At 41.7% G+C, this 15,244-nt stretch overlaps 1 protein-coding gene across 3 annotated transcripts in view; it reads right to left on the reverse strand.

The window, feature by feature from the left end:
- Positions 1-2,651: 2,651 nt before the first annotated feature.
- RNF144B (ring finger protein 144B) overlaps positions 2,652-15,244 on the reverse strand; it is a 95,668-nt gene continuing 83,075 nt past the window's right edge. For all 3 annotated transcript variants that reach the window (XM_019287887.3, XM_010402910.4, XM_010402909.4), the window contains 4 exons: positions 12,414-12,618; positions 11,120-11,264; positions 9,305-9,394; positions 2,652-9,122 (listed from right to left, as the gene is read on the reverse strand). In XM_019287887.3, coding sequence (XP_019143432.2) covers positions 8,982-9,122; positions 9,305-9,394; positions 11,120-11,264; positions 12,414-12,618 — 581 coding nt within the window. In that variant the 3' untranslated portion in view covers positions 2,652-8,981. The remainder of the gene's footprint in view (positions 9,123-9,304; positions 9,395-11,119; positions 11,265-12,413; positions 12,619-15,244) is intronic.

Below are 15,244 nucleotides of genomic sequence, written 5' to 3' on the forward strand. Positions count from 1 at the left end.
AGGAAGGATTTTTCATTTGCTACATGATACTACTAAGGAAAAAGACATGGGGTGCTCTTTCTCAGAGGCTTCACCCTTCTTCAGACACGTTTTATAACCCCATTCTGAGAAATCAGAGATCCTGCAATTTCCCCTTCTTGGATAAAATACGAGCACATCTTCAAGGTGTGGACACAAGACTTGTTTGAAAGCTCTGACACAGTTATTCCAGCATCCCTGCTGAATTTTAAAGTGCAGCTATCTCTAGATGCACTGCTTGCTAGCCCAGCTAGTGCTCAGATTAGGGAAAGGAACGACAAAAAAGGATTTAGGTTTTTTTTATATTGAGTATCACAGTACAGATTTGAAGCCTTGAGTTTGCCTGTTGGACACCTGTGAGACTCAGCATGGCAGTGGCTGTAGACATAGCTTACTACATAGGTGTTAACAAGGTGTTCTCTGGGCTGAGAAGCTCAGCATGAGATGTCCCATGCAAGAAGTAATCCATGGTACCAAGGGGAAAGTGTTTCCTCTGAGAAGTATGATTTTGTGGGTGGTATGGGATGCTGGTTTGGTTTTATTTTTGTTGTGGGTTGCTTTGGGTTTTGGGATTTTTTGGGGTTTTTTAATTATGAGATATCCATGGAAAGCTCTGTAGAAAGACAAGCCTTTTTGTTTAAATTTTCCATGATTTCTGGTTTCCAAAGACTAAGAAGCTTTCAGACCAAAAAAGTTGTGGAGCTTGAAAGAGAAAGGACTTGCAATGCAGGCAACCAGGATCAAAGGACAGTGGAAAATGTACTTGCAAGGGCAATCCTCCTGAGAGGCACGCCTTCAGTGCCTAAAGAGGAGGAAGGATTCCCAGGAGGAGTCATGGGCCTCATGGAGAAGCATGACAGAATGATGATGGAGTGGGTGGCACCACCCACAGGGTCACCCCAGAGCAAAAATGGGAGACCAGGAAAGGTGTTTTAAGAGGGTGATGTGGGTTGTGTTTGTCAAACTGGAAGGATGGATCAGACTGAGGGTAGTGTAGAAGGGGTTGTGGGTGTGGGTGGGTGGATGGATGTGCACACACACAGAGGTTAAGAAGGTAAATGACATCTTTTGTAATCTCAAAAAAGATGGAGAGTTTAAAATCAAGGGATTTGGTTACAAATAGCTCTGAAATAAAAGGTTTTTGAAGAAAACTAGTCTTCATGACAAGTGCAGGAGTTGGGAGGGGAAATTGCACCTTGAAGCTGGGATCAAATCAAATTTGAATCCATTGACTTTATTTTCTGAAACTGGCCAGAAGATGTTTGGGTTGCTTAGACTAGTCTGATTTGGAATTTTAAATAATGGAAATTCAGAAATGTGTATCTTTTTCTTGGAGAAGATTTGTTGGTGTTTTTCTTCAAAGTTGCCAGGTGAGGACCTGGCAGTTCACTCATCTACCAGGTGGGAAGCCGGGCAGTTTGCCCACCACTGGCAGCTGGTAGACTGGCAGGGTACCAGGCACATTGGCTGCCAGCAGCTAGTGTCCATCATAAGTCTGACAGAATGGACACATTCCCATCAGAAAGCTTGTTCCTCAGCAAACAGCAGGATCTTCTGAAGGAAAAAGTGCTGTGCTGGAAACTTTTAAGTCTGGTGCAAGTCATCATCTGTGTTACTGTGTGAACTGGTAAGTTGCTCCTGCTTTGTTGCACATTCACAGAACAAGACAAGAGCCTTCAACACACACACACGAAAAAAATTACTGTGTTTAAGTGGAATAATATCAGTGCTGAATTTACTCTAAGCAAACTGGTGGGGGGAAAAAAATGTACATGCATGACCAGAATTTTGAGCTGCAAGTGACAATGGTGGTATTCTCCCCAACCTTCATCCTGAAAACCTGTTCTCAGAGGCAAAACTATCATGACCTTTCAGATAATGTATTGAGGTGAAGAGCCCCACAGATGACACATAGGGTTTTCAAGGATGTGTCACCCAGTTGGAAAATCCTACCTTCAGATGCTGAGTAATTGTAGCTAAACTAGAAGTATTTAACAGTAAACATCGCCCTCATGTGTGATGCTCAAAACCACAGCTGTGATTGTCTCTTGTAAGCACTGCAGGATGTGGGTGTGCAAGGAAACTAAGGAGCACGGATGTCTGAAATTGCACAGCAGGATGCAGCCTCCCAGCAAGTCCCTCGGGAACTCAGAGCAGGAGGCCCCATTCTGCTGCAAGGACAGGCAAGGCTGAGGGAGCAAGCAAAGAGAAAAGGGGGCTGTGAAGGAACAGACTTTGCTTTGTGCAGCCTGCCACACATCCCACATCCCACATCCACTCCTCCTCCAGGTGCTCCTGGTATCTCCCAAGCCACTGTCTCCACCAGACTTTGCAGGGGAGCAGATCTTTAGTAATGCTGCACTCCATCTACAGAGAGCAAGCACCAACGCTGTCTGCACACCACTGCAGCAGCTCCCAGGGCTAATCCAGAGCCTGCCCCACACTCTTTAAAAGGATTTTAATGTCATTTACTCTTGAGAAAGTAAGAGCCATGACTCTTGATCCCACCTCTTTTACCTTCTTTTATCCTCAAAATTTCCATTAAGCACCTCTGATGTATTCAAATTCTTACCACAAATTTTCTATGTTATCTTTTTAAAGGCAGTCGAAGATTACAGCAAAATGAGACAATGTCTTTACACTGATTTTTTAATGCTGCACATATTGCATTTTGTAACATCAGAAGAAAAAAACCCCAAAGTAAACCTCAAAGACAGAAAATAAATATAATTTTTATGAATATATGCAGAGAGTGCAAAAAACTGCATCCGTAAAACATTTAAATGCTGAATCATACCACAAAAAAAAAAAATTTACAAAAGCACTTATTTTTTTATACATGTCAGCTTTCTTCTTATAAACACAAAAATATTTTAACAAATCTTACAAAGATCAAACCCTTTTGCCCTTCACCAGGAGAAAAGTGGTGAAGAAAGTGTATTACCTGGAGGAAAAGAAAAAAAACCCCAAAAAATAGATAAACAGAATGTAAAACCTGCGAGGGGCAGGACAAGGGTCCGTGGCCACTGCTGGCTCATGCCGCACACACAAACACACCCAGTGCCAGACTCGGACACTTCCATCTACACACACTTAAAACACAGGCTTTTTTCAGAAATAAGCAACACTGGGGCAGTCAAAAGAGCTCTCACATGGTGACCTTTGGTGCCTATGGATGCCAATGCCAGCATGGTACGGAACAGTTCTGCTTCTCTTCATTCCCAAGCCTTGCTCATTAGGGAAAGCGAATGCTTAGATCAGCTGAGCTCCAAACAGCTCACGTGAACTGAAGCTTCTGTGAAACTGGACCAGGCCAGTAGCAAGAGACTTGGAAATGAAAGGAACAGTGATTTGCTCTGGATTCTGGGGAGTTTTGGAGGTGGGTGGGTGGCTTTGGAAAGGGCCAGCTTGAGACAGGGCCCTGATGAAACTCCAGGATACGCACGTGGTGAGAAGGCCCAGCATGACATGTGCCATAGAGATGGTGGCACTTGAAGCCTCACCTGGATGAGTCCCTTGTGCACCACATCCACTGCATGTGCCCCAGAAAGCCATAAAGCTCAGGCACCTTCTTGAAATTTAAGCAATTCACTGCACACCTGCTGCAGCATCGCACATTCAACCTGTCTGGGATCTCCCGGCACGTGGCCACCAGAAGCTGCAGCTTCTGTCTGGACATCCAGAAGGCACAAGCAAATTACTGACATCCTTAATTTTCATCCAAGAAAAGAGAAAGTCTCTTGGGAAGAAGGGAGAAGAATTAGGTTGTGTCCTCTAAAGAGCTGGTGGACCTTGTCAACCAGTATAATCTTTTATAGCTCAGATTGTGATGGTCAATAAAATTCCTTGCTAGGAAATTGCCTTTCCTAACAATAGAGATTTGCTCAATTCAAAGAACTAACTTGAGGGATCATAAAAAACTCTCTGATATAACTACAAATTAGTAAGAAACATAATTACTAATTATAAATTATATTTGCATTGTATAAATTATAATAATAAATTATAAAACCACATTGGTTATGAGAAACTTGAGTGTCAAGACACAAAACAGACCTTTGGACTTCCTGTTCAGCAACACGATTCAGCTCTCACTTCATTACTTTACTAACTAGAGGACAAATGAAAATGAGAACAAAGTTCTCCAGAGCCTCAGCAGTAAGTTCACCTTCCAGCAGACTGCAGAAAAACCAACTCTTGCTGTTCCAGAAAAGGTAAATTTTCACATCTTTATTTCCAGCCATGTAAATTACTATCTCATCCCACATACTCACATGTGAGAGATGTCTGACAACTGTTTTATAACTAGCACACTCTGTTCAACTGCTTCAGCATATTTATAAGATTTTCCTCCTGTGTAACTATACCCTAAAAAGCCTGCAGAGAGTTTGAATCCCTAAATTATGAATCTATGCAAGGGAAGTCTTTTTGATTTATATAATAAAAATATGTATAGAGGATGTAGATTTTTTTAATTTTTTTCCCAGCACATGTCCAAAGTCTGCTTAACAATAGAAGCATCTCTTCTGTGAAGCTCAGAAGTTGTAAGGCTCTCTTACCTATGAGCTCTAACAAAACAGTCCTTATTTAGAACTTACAAGAGAACTTCTAAAGTCTCAATAGGTTTTTCTAAACAAGCCAAGTCTGGAATTTCTATCTTTGGTCAGGTATCTCAGCATCAAATTTCTTATTAAAACCTGGGAGAAATGGTTGCAAGATTTTTATCCTCATACAAAGAAATCTACTAACTTTGCTCTAAGAATCTTTGGCTGGAAATACAGGATGAAAAATATGATCATAAAAGGAATTAGTTTGAGAAAGAATGACTGGGAGAAGATTACAGTGCAAAACACATTTCAAATTTTTAAAGCGGCAGGCACTACAGTACAACCACCCATTGTGGTACCAGAGAACAGAGCAGCCTAAAGTTGATTTTATTGTCCCATTGTGGAAATGCAGTTGTTTCTGTCCACCTGTATTTATTTATTCATGCAAATACGGAGGCAATATCCAGTTTTTCTTAGCTCATTCAAGTAAAATTTGTGTACATTTTAAACTTGTCTTGGGACATCATGCTGTGTTACTGGACAGACAACAAGACGTAGCATTTAGCATCATTAAAGCATGGAGAAACATTCATTACTGTTATCCCTCATGCTGCTCTTTGGGGTAAGTAACTCCATGCACCAAAAATAAACCATCACTTACTGGAGGGCAGGACTGAACACCTACCATAGTTCTGGAGTAAATACTGCAGAGATGCACTTACGCTGTAGCATAACAAATATCTTCTTTTTATTAAGAGATGGATTTGGGAAGAGGTGTCATCATCCTCATTTTAACACAAGGACATGGAATGCTGAATGGGATCTTCAGCTGTATTTAACACAGACCCAGTGACTGATGGGAAATGATGTGATATGTGGCCATGGAGATTTGTGGCCAGATGCAGTACAAATCCAGATTTCTAGCACTGCTCTCTTAGGTTGAGAACTGACCTTTAAACACCTAGAGCCCAATTTTCATAAGGCCTGAATGCTCCTGGTTCAGAAGGAATGAAGTACTTCCCACTTCTGTTCTCCAAGAGAGACATCTGTGAATGCTCTCAATGTAACATTAAATGCCTAAAACCCCCAAGGTGTCTCTCAGTGGTTAAAGGCCCAAGAACAAACTGGTGATGATTCCAGGGTGGGCAATGTGCTCCTGTGTGGTACCTGCACTGCTACAGCCCTGAGCTCGCCCCTGGCTGCTGCCCCCACACCAGCCACCTACCACAGGGGCAAGAACAGAGATGGGAAGAGCAGTGAAGCCTGGTAGTAACATGCACCAAATAACATCATACTGATGGAGTTCAGGAGGGTGGATCTACAGATATATTGATTAAGAAGAGTCCCATGTAGTCAGTCGTGGTTTTTTTTCTTTCTCCCTAATTACTACTAGTATTATTTGTCATGCTTGCAATAAATCTTTTATAAAGTGACTTTAATGTTTCTTATAAAGTTAAAAAAAAAAAAAAAAGCAACACAAAAGCAAAAGCCAACACTGTAAACAAAGATTCCTGCTAAAATGTTTCTTTGGAAACTCTGTGAGCATAGCCAGTTGGTGCAAAATAGCTGCATTCTGGAAAACAAAGCAACGGGGCTTTACTGCTCCCAGCACTCTGCACAGCTACTGCTCGACTCGGCCAGGTCAGGGTCTACTTAATGCATATGCTCAACTATTCCCATGCAATGAAAAGCCAGGATACATGGGGCACTGGACACGGCCTTTTAAAGAAAATCATTGTTGTAAAGCCTTAATTTTAAGCTCTAAAGTGTCTAGGGCTTCCTTCTTGGTCCATTTGTTGCACCTACACAGCCAAAGGAAGGGGTGCCTGTAGCTCATGCTCTCCTTATCCAGTTTTTGTGTAAAGACCTCCAGCTAAAGTCTGGGCTACCAATCCACATCCAGACTTTTTAGATGCCTGGACTGGGGCTGAGACTGCCAGGCTGTGTTAACTCCTGCATGATTAATTTATACCAGTTTTGGTACCCCCACCAGGCATCTAAACTGATGCAAGAGAGCTGCCTTTAGCTGCATTTCTTTAACAGAGGGAAGAACCTGGCAGTTTCATTAACACAACAGTATTAATGAAAAAAAAATCAGACACTTTCATTCCAATAGGCATTTTAGCAAAAACAGACCAACAGAAAGAGGGAAGAGGACAAGGAAAGAAACCAGACTAGCAAAGGATGCATCAGTCATGGGCAAGATCACAAAACATGAAAAACTCTCAAATTTTAACATGCAAAAGATATTGGTGCATTGCAATGCTGGTTATGGTCAAAGAGACTGTACAGTTCCTACATCTTTGTCCTTTATGCTTCGTTAAAGTAAGACTTGCAACTTCAAGTTCATAAATAAAATGGAAATGACAGTAGTGCCATAAAAACATAGGTAGAAAAATAGTGCAAAGCCAAGGGCTGGACACTTTAATCTGTCACAAGTACCCCAAAGCACTACCATTAGTGCTCTTCAAGAAAACACATACAGAAAACATTCTTTATTTATTATAAATGGCAGTTGCCTGCATTGCACTCTGTATTTAGAATGCACTGACTACCTTTCTGCTTCCCTTCAAAGCTGAGGATGAAGAACAAATATAGCCTTTTGCACTGAAGAGCACTGCCTGCCCTCCAGCCACGACTGGTAGCAAGTCAGACAGTATTTAAAAAAGAAATCAATTAAAAAGTAAAACAGACAGTATCATTTAAGGCCTCTGTCCTTGCTAGTCTGCTCAACAGACTACACTTTCTCAAAAGAAGAACACCAACCACTTCTGTTACAGTAACCAGAGAGCAAAGTTAAACAGAAAACAGGTCACATTTACAGCTGCCAAGAAGGCAAGGTTCCTGAGGCTCGGCCAAACACCACACACAGATGCTCCTCGCAGCACTCTGGGTGACCTGCGCTGTGTGCTCAGAGAGGGGCAGCCGGGCGGAGCGCGAGCCCGACACCACACTCGGGCTGAGCATCTCCTTCAAACTTCACAGCCCTTATGGAAAGGGGTTTGGAATTACAACCAATTATATAGTGCAAACTCGTATCTGTTCCCACAGATATAAAATGCACAGACTGGAGTCCAGAACAAAAGTGCTACCGGCCCTGGTTGTGAGGAGCACCACCCATTAAGGAAATAAACTCCAGGGAGAAGAGTCTGATCTCAGCCACTCCTGAGTGAGCCTGGAGTAACTCCATCTCTTCAGGTGTAACTGATACCAGGGTCTGAATTGGTTTGGTGGTGAGGCACCAAATTAAAATGAAGCACTTACTAAATGACAGCCTTCCAGATTTAGAGTAACTAAAAAATATCAGTAACAGAGTTTGTTAACCTTGAGCAGGACAAAAGAAATACCCACCAATGGATGGAACTCACATTTACACAGCATTTCTCAAGTATTCACTTCAGCAGGTCCATAAGGTTTTAAAGGAGGGCTTGTCTTGGCCTGGTTTCAATAACTTTTTAACAGGTTTCTTGCTGCCACCCCACGTAAACTGTTGAAAAAATATACTGACTGCCTAGAAAACACATTTCCCATATGTACTTGGTATATCTGCACCCATGCTGCCACTCTGTACACACACAGCCAAGATCCCAACACTCTGCATAAATGGGAATGGTATCACAGTCTTTCTTACAGTATTACCTTCACTGTGAGTTTGCTACACCCATGGTACTGACAAAAGGCATGCCCAATCGTAGGGAATTATGCATATTCCTAATATTTCCTGGTACATAGGTCATGTTTGATGTGAAGAAAAAGCAGCTTTCTCAAGGTAGTGCAGCCTCTCAAAAGAGAGCCCTATCTTAGAAACAGTTTTGTTGTTTTTCTACTTCTGTAGTTGAGATCGATGGTAAAAATCAAATGGATTTCAATGCTGAAAGAAATTCCATGGCAGTCAATTGACAGGAAACTACCAAACATATTTTCTTAATGGTTTGTTACCTTTAACGGGATACAAGCTAGCAGACAGAAGAACCTAATCAGGCTTCTCCCTCTTTTATAAAAGACCCAAAACTTTGTGAGAAATCTGAGTGTCATCAAGAACCAACAGCAAGCATGACAGTAATGACTGGATCTGCAACGACAGAGTAACGCAGCAAGATCAAGTCATGTGCAGCTGATGGAAAATGGGAATGCTCTATTAGTCTTGAATGGTAGATCATATTTATGTTATGAACTACTGAATGGCGTCCTGTTTTCCTCTTCAGGAAGCAAAAACCTACACCATATGTACTGCACAATAATCTAGACTTTTCCCCCACTAGGACTTGTTAGATAGCCTGTAAAGAATAGGCACTTATCTCAAGGATTGGCAAATAAAAGGGAGCATTATTTGGTAGGTATGGCACCAAAACACAACCATTGTGCTTTCTCACATACAGATGCTGTACAGATGGAGACTCAAAAAGACACAGAGTTTTAGGTTGTTGGTGGGCTGTGTTTTTTCTTTTTGCTCCGGCAAGATTTGCAAATGCAACAGATGATGCATGGAGATGCCACGAGCAGCAAGGGAGAGGTCACCAATGCTATGATACCTAGTCCAACGAGGATCCCCACAACCTGAAAGACACGGGGGAGAAAAATATATATTTAGACAGCATGGAAAATAAAACACACATGTGCATGCAAAAACATAGCATAGGTCACAAAAAAGAAAAGATGAAAACATGAAAATAATCATTCTGGTCCTCCTCTGAAGGGTAAAATGTATGAGAGCTCTGCCCAGCTGGCTTGGAACACACCTGTGTTCTGTTCCACATCACTGAAGCCCGCGAGTGGCCCAGCTTGTTTCTGCAAGGGCCTCTGTCGTAATGCCGTAAGAAGATATCATTCTGAAAAACAAAAGGAGAAGCTGTAAGAGCAGGTTACAGAACTGCAGGGAGAGGTTCAAGACCGGAGTGGAAACACAACCTTCCTGGCACTGCTTCGAAATTGCCAGCTGCCAGCAGACAAGTTCACCTGTCTTCTAAATAATTACCTAGAGAAACTTCTCTATGTTTGGCATATGTTTGGCACCTGAGCTATCATACAGCATCTTTCTTCCCCCACTTTTAAAAAGCATAAGCACATGAGTTTCACCTATTGCACAAGCACCTGGTCTATAATTTGGTGATGATATAGGAGACTGAAAACAACAGGCATTTCTGAAAACTAGATATGTGAAGGATCATCTTCCTGAGGTAGTCTACCTTCTGTCCTCCTGCTGTACCTACACTTCACAGAAATCTTCTTCTAAGACTTAATAGGAAAATATTTAAAAGTACAAAAATCCTGTTTCATTTCTCTTTTACCATTAATACTTATTAAATTACTCATTTTTTTTCTTCAGAAGGTGACTCATGCCCTGCATTACCCTCCCTGAACCACTGTGCTGTAACCTGATGCTGCTTCCCCTTTCATTTTTCAGCCCTACTTCTCTGGCTTTGCAGGTATTACCTTCACCTATGCCTGGAGCTCCTGTAACCCCATACATTTAGAAAAACTACATTTGAATCACACAACTACAGTTTCTTTCTCTCTTTCTCCCTTTGAACTGACAAAAGCTCAAAAGGGCATGTCTGCAGAGTCTGCAAGAATGACACTCCTCTAGTTCAGCACAGTGTTAAGCAATCACTGTGTACTGCATGTACTCTGAGGCAAGCCCTAAGACTCGTGTTGAAAAAGCACGTTCACCCACACAGAAAGGGGACATAACACTAAGGGAAACCTGTTTAGCATGCTGAGTAAAAGAAGGATGAAGAATGAGGAAGTCTCATTGTTTGCTGGCTGTGGAGTACAAAAAAGAAGACAAGCACAAAACATTTTATTTCAAGTGCTGGTAAAAGTCCTTTTCACACTCCCACGGTTGTTACTGACAACTGTGCCAAAAGGGCAAGCTGCCATATATACAAGTGCATTACTTCTAGGACTCTTATTTCTGCTAGGATACTTGAAGTCCACATGAGTTGAGAGTGGTTTGCAACCTTTGAGAAAAAACTAGCAACATGCACTTTACAGTCCATGTTCATGATCCAACATTTTTATCCTCAAGCCTAATAACCACTCTCTTCAGCAAACATGGCACTAGAGATGGAGCAGTAAAGGAAACCTAGCTCCTCCTCGCTAGGAGGGAGCCCTTAAGCACCATACCACGGAACAACCCCCTTCACCCAGTACCATACCATTTTTTGGATAGTCTGTTTCCTTTGCTGTTGAAACAGGGGGAAGACATTTATTTCCCTCACTCTCAACCAAACTGTTTTTAGCTACTGGAAGAGGAAATCAGAGCAAGGTATTGCTGGAACTAACGTCCAGAAAGCAACAAGTCAGTCCCATTTCCCTCAAAGAAAAAACATGGGACCCACAGACACGGCTATAACCCTTTATGGAAGAAATAAAAACGATATTGATATAAATAAAAGCACTGGGTGAGAGAAGAGAAAGAAACTGAATAAGAAGCTGAATTGAGCCAAGAAATACGCTAGGACAACAATGAATTAACAAAGAGTTTGCACAGAGCCTCAGACTAACCCTAACCCTGTTGCTCTTTATCTTGGTGTTTTTTCTGCAATACTTACATCCAAGTTCTGTAGACAGTACCAGCAAAACGTGTGCTTGCAGTTCTTGCACATCATCTGAGCACAGCCCTCATTTCGCTCAATATAGATCCGACAAACTGGGCACTGCTTAATTGGTGCCTCTGTCGCTGCTCCAATAAGGAATCTAGAAAAGAAAGGAAACATTAAAGTGAGATGTGAACATAACTGTTGGTAGTCAGGTCCACTGCCTAATGTATATTGTGCTTATTTTCCAGAAAATCTCATGTTGTTGTCCTAATGTACTCAGTGTGTGAAGCTTCTTATATTCAGTACAATACAATGAAGCATACCCACTATTAGGTGTAAGACTACTAATATCACATAAAAGTGAAAATCCCTTGCCTTGTTCTTTTATGCTATATAAAACCAGCAGTCACTACACCCACAATTAATCACCTATAGCATTAAAACTTAAGACTTTGTTACAGAGACCTTGCACAATTCACTTAACAGGACTGGATTATGCAACTCATAACATCGTCCTTGTCTGAATAAAATAGGCTTAAACTCCACCAAAGCCAGAGATCACACCTAGAGAAGAAAAATCATGGCAAGAGCTTTTTGGCAACTCCTGTTCCATGAAGTCTCTAGCAAGCAGAATGCTCTAGGTTTTAAGTCTTTCATTTCTTGAAAAAATATGATAGAAAACTTAGAACACATGACTCAACATAACCTGATTCTGAAAACAAAGATGGATAGCCAAAGACATGACAATTTAAACACAAAAGTGCTTTCTTTCTGTAGATTAATGACTCTTACAACCTGATCTGTAGGTTGTTTGCACTTAAGGAAAATGACCATAAATCGGGCTTCTCACACCAAGTGAAATTTACACTCTGTGTAGGAGTTACAGTTTGTCTATGCAGATATTGTATAAATATTAAGCAGGGACAATTTCTTAATCACAGTATAGGCAAAATTTGGATCCTGCAATATTGGTATATTGGATTTTTTGTATGGGCACAGGTCATAAGTCTAGCATGTGAACAAAGCCTTTAGGCAGATTTAAAGTCCTGGAGGGCTTCATCTTTCAGAAGTGTCAGTTGCAACCCAAGCTTGACAAATACACAAACAATAATAAGTATTAAAAAATAAAATTTATCATTTAAAGTAGTATTTAGACTGGAATTGTATTTAGGAAACACCAGGAGAGATGGACAGTCTCAGAGCTGAAGCTGTGGACCTAGAAGGACGTCGTTCCATGAACCTGATGTGACGCCCTGTGATGAAAAGAACTGAAAGACTGCATGGCCTCCATGGATTCCCATCTTACCCCTGCTCGGTTGGTACTGGAGCAGTTTGGTTTTCCTGGCACAGGTGCTGCAGGTGCCACGCCTCCTTGCAAGAGGAGCAGAAGGTCAGGTGGCAGGTGGGGCACTCCACTGGCACCGATGCTCCCGACTCACTTGGTGAGATGTGGCACACTGTTTGGCAGTCGGCTGTGGGGCACCATGTTCGCTGGGGGTCCAAGTGGACTTCTGAAATGCAACAGAGAGAGAAATAAAACTCTTTATACAGTCCCCTGCTTGTTCCAGTGACATGTGTCTAGGTATACAACACCCAATTCTGCATGAGGGTGTGGGAGCCAAAGCACTCTGCACCCATGCCGAAGGGTATTTGGGCCTTCTCTTCTTTAGGCAGGTCTGCATTTGTGCTCTGCTCAGCAGTTGCACTAAAAGCATTGCAACAATAGAAATACACTACACAGAACATGTCCCTTGCCTTTTCATAGGGAAGTTCAAAATATGAACCTAACTGCTGTTTGCTGAGAAGCACGTCTTTTGTAACACTAGGTCACTCCATGTCTTTCACATGTGCAAGCCATGCAGTAACTTCCATATAAACAGCAGAAAGACTGCAATTAAATTAATATCAAGCTACTTTCCATGCCTTATTTACTCTCCTCTATCCATAAACTCCAGTTAATATTCACTGTATCATATCATTACTATTTGTCTGGTATCAGATTATTACAGAAGTCAACATTCAGGGTGGAGACACTGAGTTACGGTCATCATCACATGGCAGAGAATGATATATGTTGATCCTCTCTCTCACTTCCCAATCTTTATTCAAGGAATTTGGACTTGCAACAGAAACCCAGCTGGGACACATTCAATGTTGTTCATTTGCTACTCAATTCCATGAGATGCAGCCAAACACTCACACCCTGCAGAGCTTCCCCAGAAAAGGGCTGTCATGCCTTCAGGAGCTACCTGCCCCTCCTCCCTCCCTGGGAGCTCTCTGGTACCACCACCGAAAATAAATAGATGGAGGGGATGTCTCAGAAGCCAGTGGAAATCCTGACTGTCAGATGGCAAAAGCCATTACAAGCAGATAAAATAAGTTGTCCCACTTGAAACAAAAAGGTGCACAAGGGCTCATATATACGTTCTCTGGCAAATTTTGCTGAAACCACATGCGGATGTTCATCTTCTCTGCTGCCTGCAGGACACACAGGTACATGGTGCTCTGACTTCAGGTAATTTCTGCGTCAGAGCGCTCCAACATATGTGGAGAATTTCTGTATCCATGCAAAGGTTGTCACCTATAATTTAAGCAGTGACAGCAAAACACCTGTACCATCTACCTTCAGCCACTTCATAAATCTAGTTTCATTCTTTCCTCTTACTCTCTTGCACATGCTTTCTCTGCCTCCCAAAACAAACAAAAATTTTGCTTTCAACTGAATGAAAGCCAAAACAAATTGGTTCTCGCTTCATTTGTGGGGAGAAGAGACACATGGCCAAGCAAGTAACTTTTCACATTTTAATACTTTCAAGAAGTAGTGTCCTGACTGAGAAATCTTTATTTTTCTAGGTTCCGTTGGTGTCTCTTAAAAGAAACTCTGAACTGGGTAAGGCCATGGCCTAGTACTTGCTATTGCATTTAGTCCTTCACACAGTAGGTTCTGTATGTTTTCTGTTGAAAACGCAGCTTTGGAAACCTAAATTCCCCTATCCTGTTTTTGGGAGAAAGACAGGGTGTCTGGTTTTGACATCATTGGGAGGAGGAGAGTTGGGTTGTAAACCTGTTTTTTAACAATTAGTTACAGCAAGATGTAATGCATGAGATGAAACTCCCTCCTCTCCCACTTCCTCCATTTTACAAAGAACCTACAGATGGTGTTTTGCAATCCACGCTGTCTCATACTGTTTGGTTTACCATGGAATACAAGCAAAACCAGAAAAAACTAAAAAGGCACAGCCAAAAAAGGGAAAAAGGCTATCATCCTGCTCTGGCAAGTTGCTCCGTCTCTTCATTAGGGCCATTTCTCTCCCAAGCCTTTCCCCTGATTCCCTGCAGCCAGTTCAGCCACAACTCCCTCTACTCTCAGGAGAAAAGCTTTCCCAAACAGTGCCAGTTTTGGGCAGGGATCTGGCCAGTTTTCATAAAACATGTGAGCAAGCAGGTGAGATGTGGGTGGCAGACAGGGGAAATGCAGCACCCTGAAGAAAATAATTTCCAGCTCAGGAGAGGTACTCACTGAAAGGATGAGTTCATGATTCTTTTTCGCAGAGTATTAGCAACATCTCCTTTTAAAATGGACTACTTTTGAGTCAGGCATAAAATGGAGATTCTTTTCATCTACCACTCGGCCTACTGAGCAATTGTCACAGAAACAAACATAATGCATGTGTCCTACCTATTTACCATTTCTCTGTTTCTTTACTTCTGTTGACTACCTCAACCCCATCCTAAACAGACATAAAGCAATTCCTGTTTCTTCTACTAAAATATGCTCCACAGAAGCTCTGCGGCTTGGCCCTGACTGGATGCAGAGGAGTTACAGATATACAAGAAAGCTTGTTTTTTATTTGCATTCTAAGAACACAAAACCCACAAGAGAACAGCATATTGTCAGTGCATTCCTTATTAGATTTAGTGATTGTCTAAAGATACACAATTCTATGCTAATTACTTCTCACTACTTTTTCACACAATGTTATTGGTCCATTAAAAAAAGAAAACAGTAAAATTCAGAAGAAATATATTCTATTAACATAGTTAACACACAGATGGGGTAGCACAGATGGGGTATGGGGGAAATAGCTTTTGGATGTGTAAGTCCTTATTGGGGTTTTCAAAATTTTGCTCAAAATT

The sequence above is a fragment of the Corvus cornix genome, chromosome 2, assembly GCF_000738735.6.
Source record: "Corvus cornix cornix isolate S_Up_H32 chromosome 2, ASM73873v5, whole genome shotgun sequence".
Classification (NCBI taxonomy): Eukaryota; Metazoa; Chordata; class Aves; order Passeriformes; family Corvidae; genus Corvus; species Corvus cornix.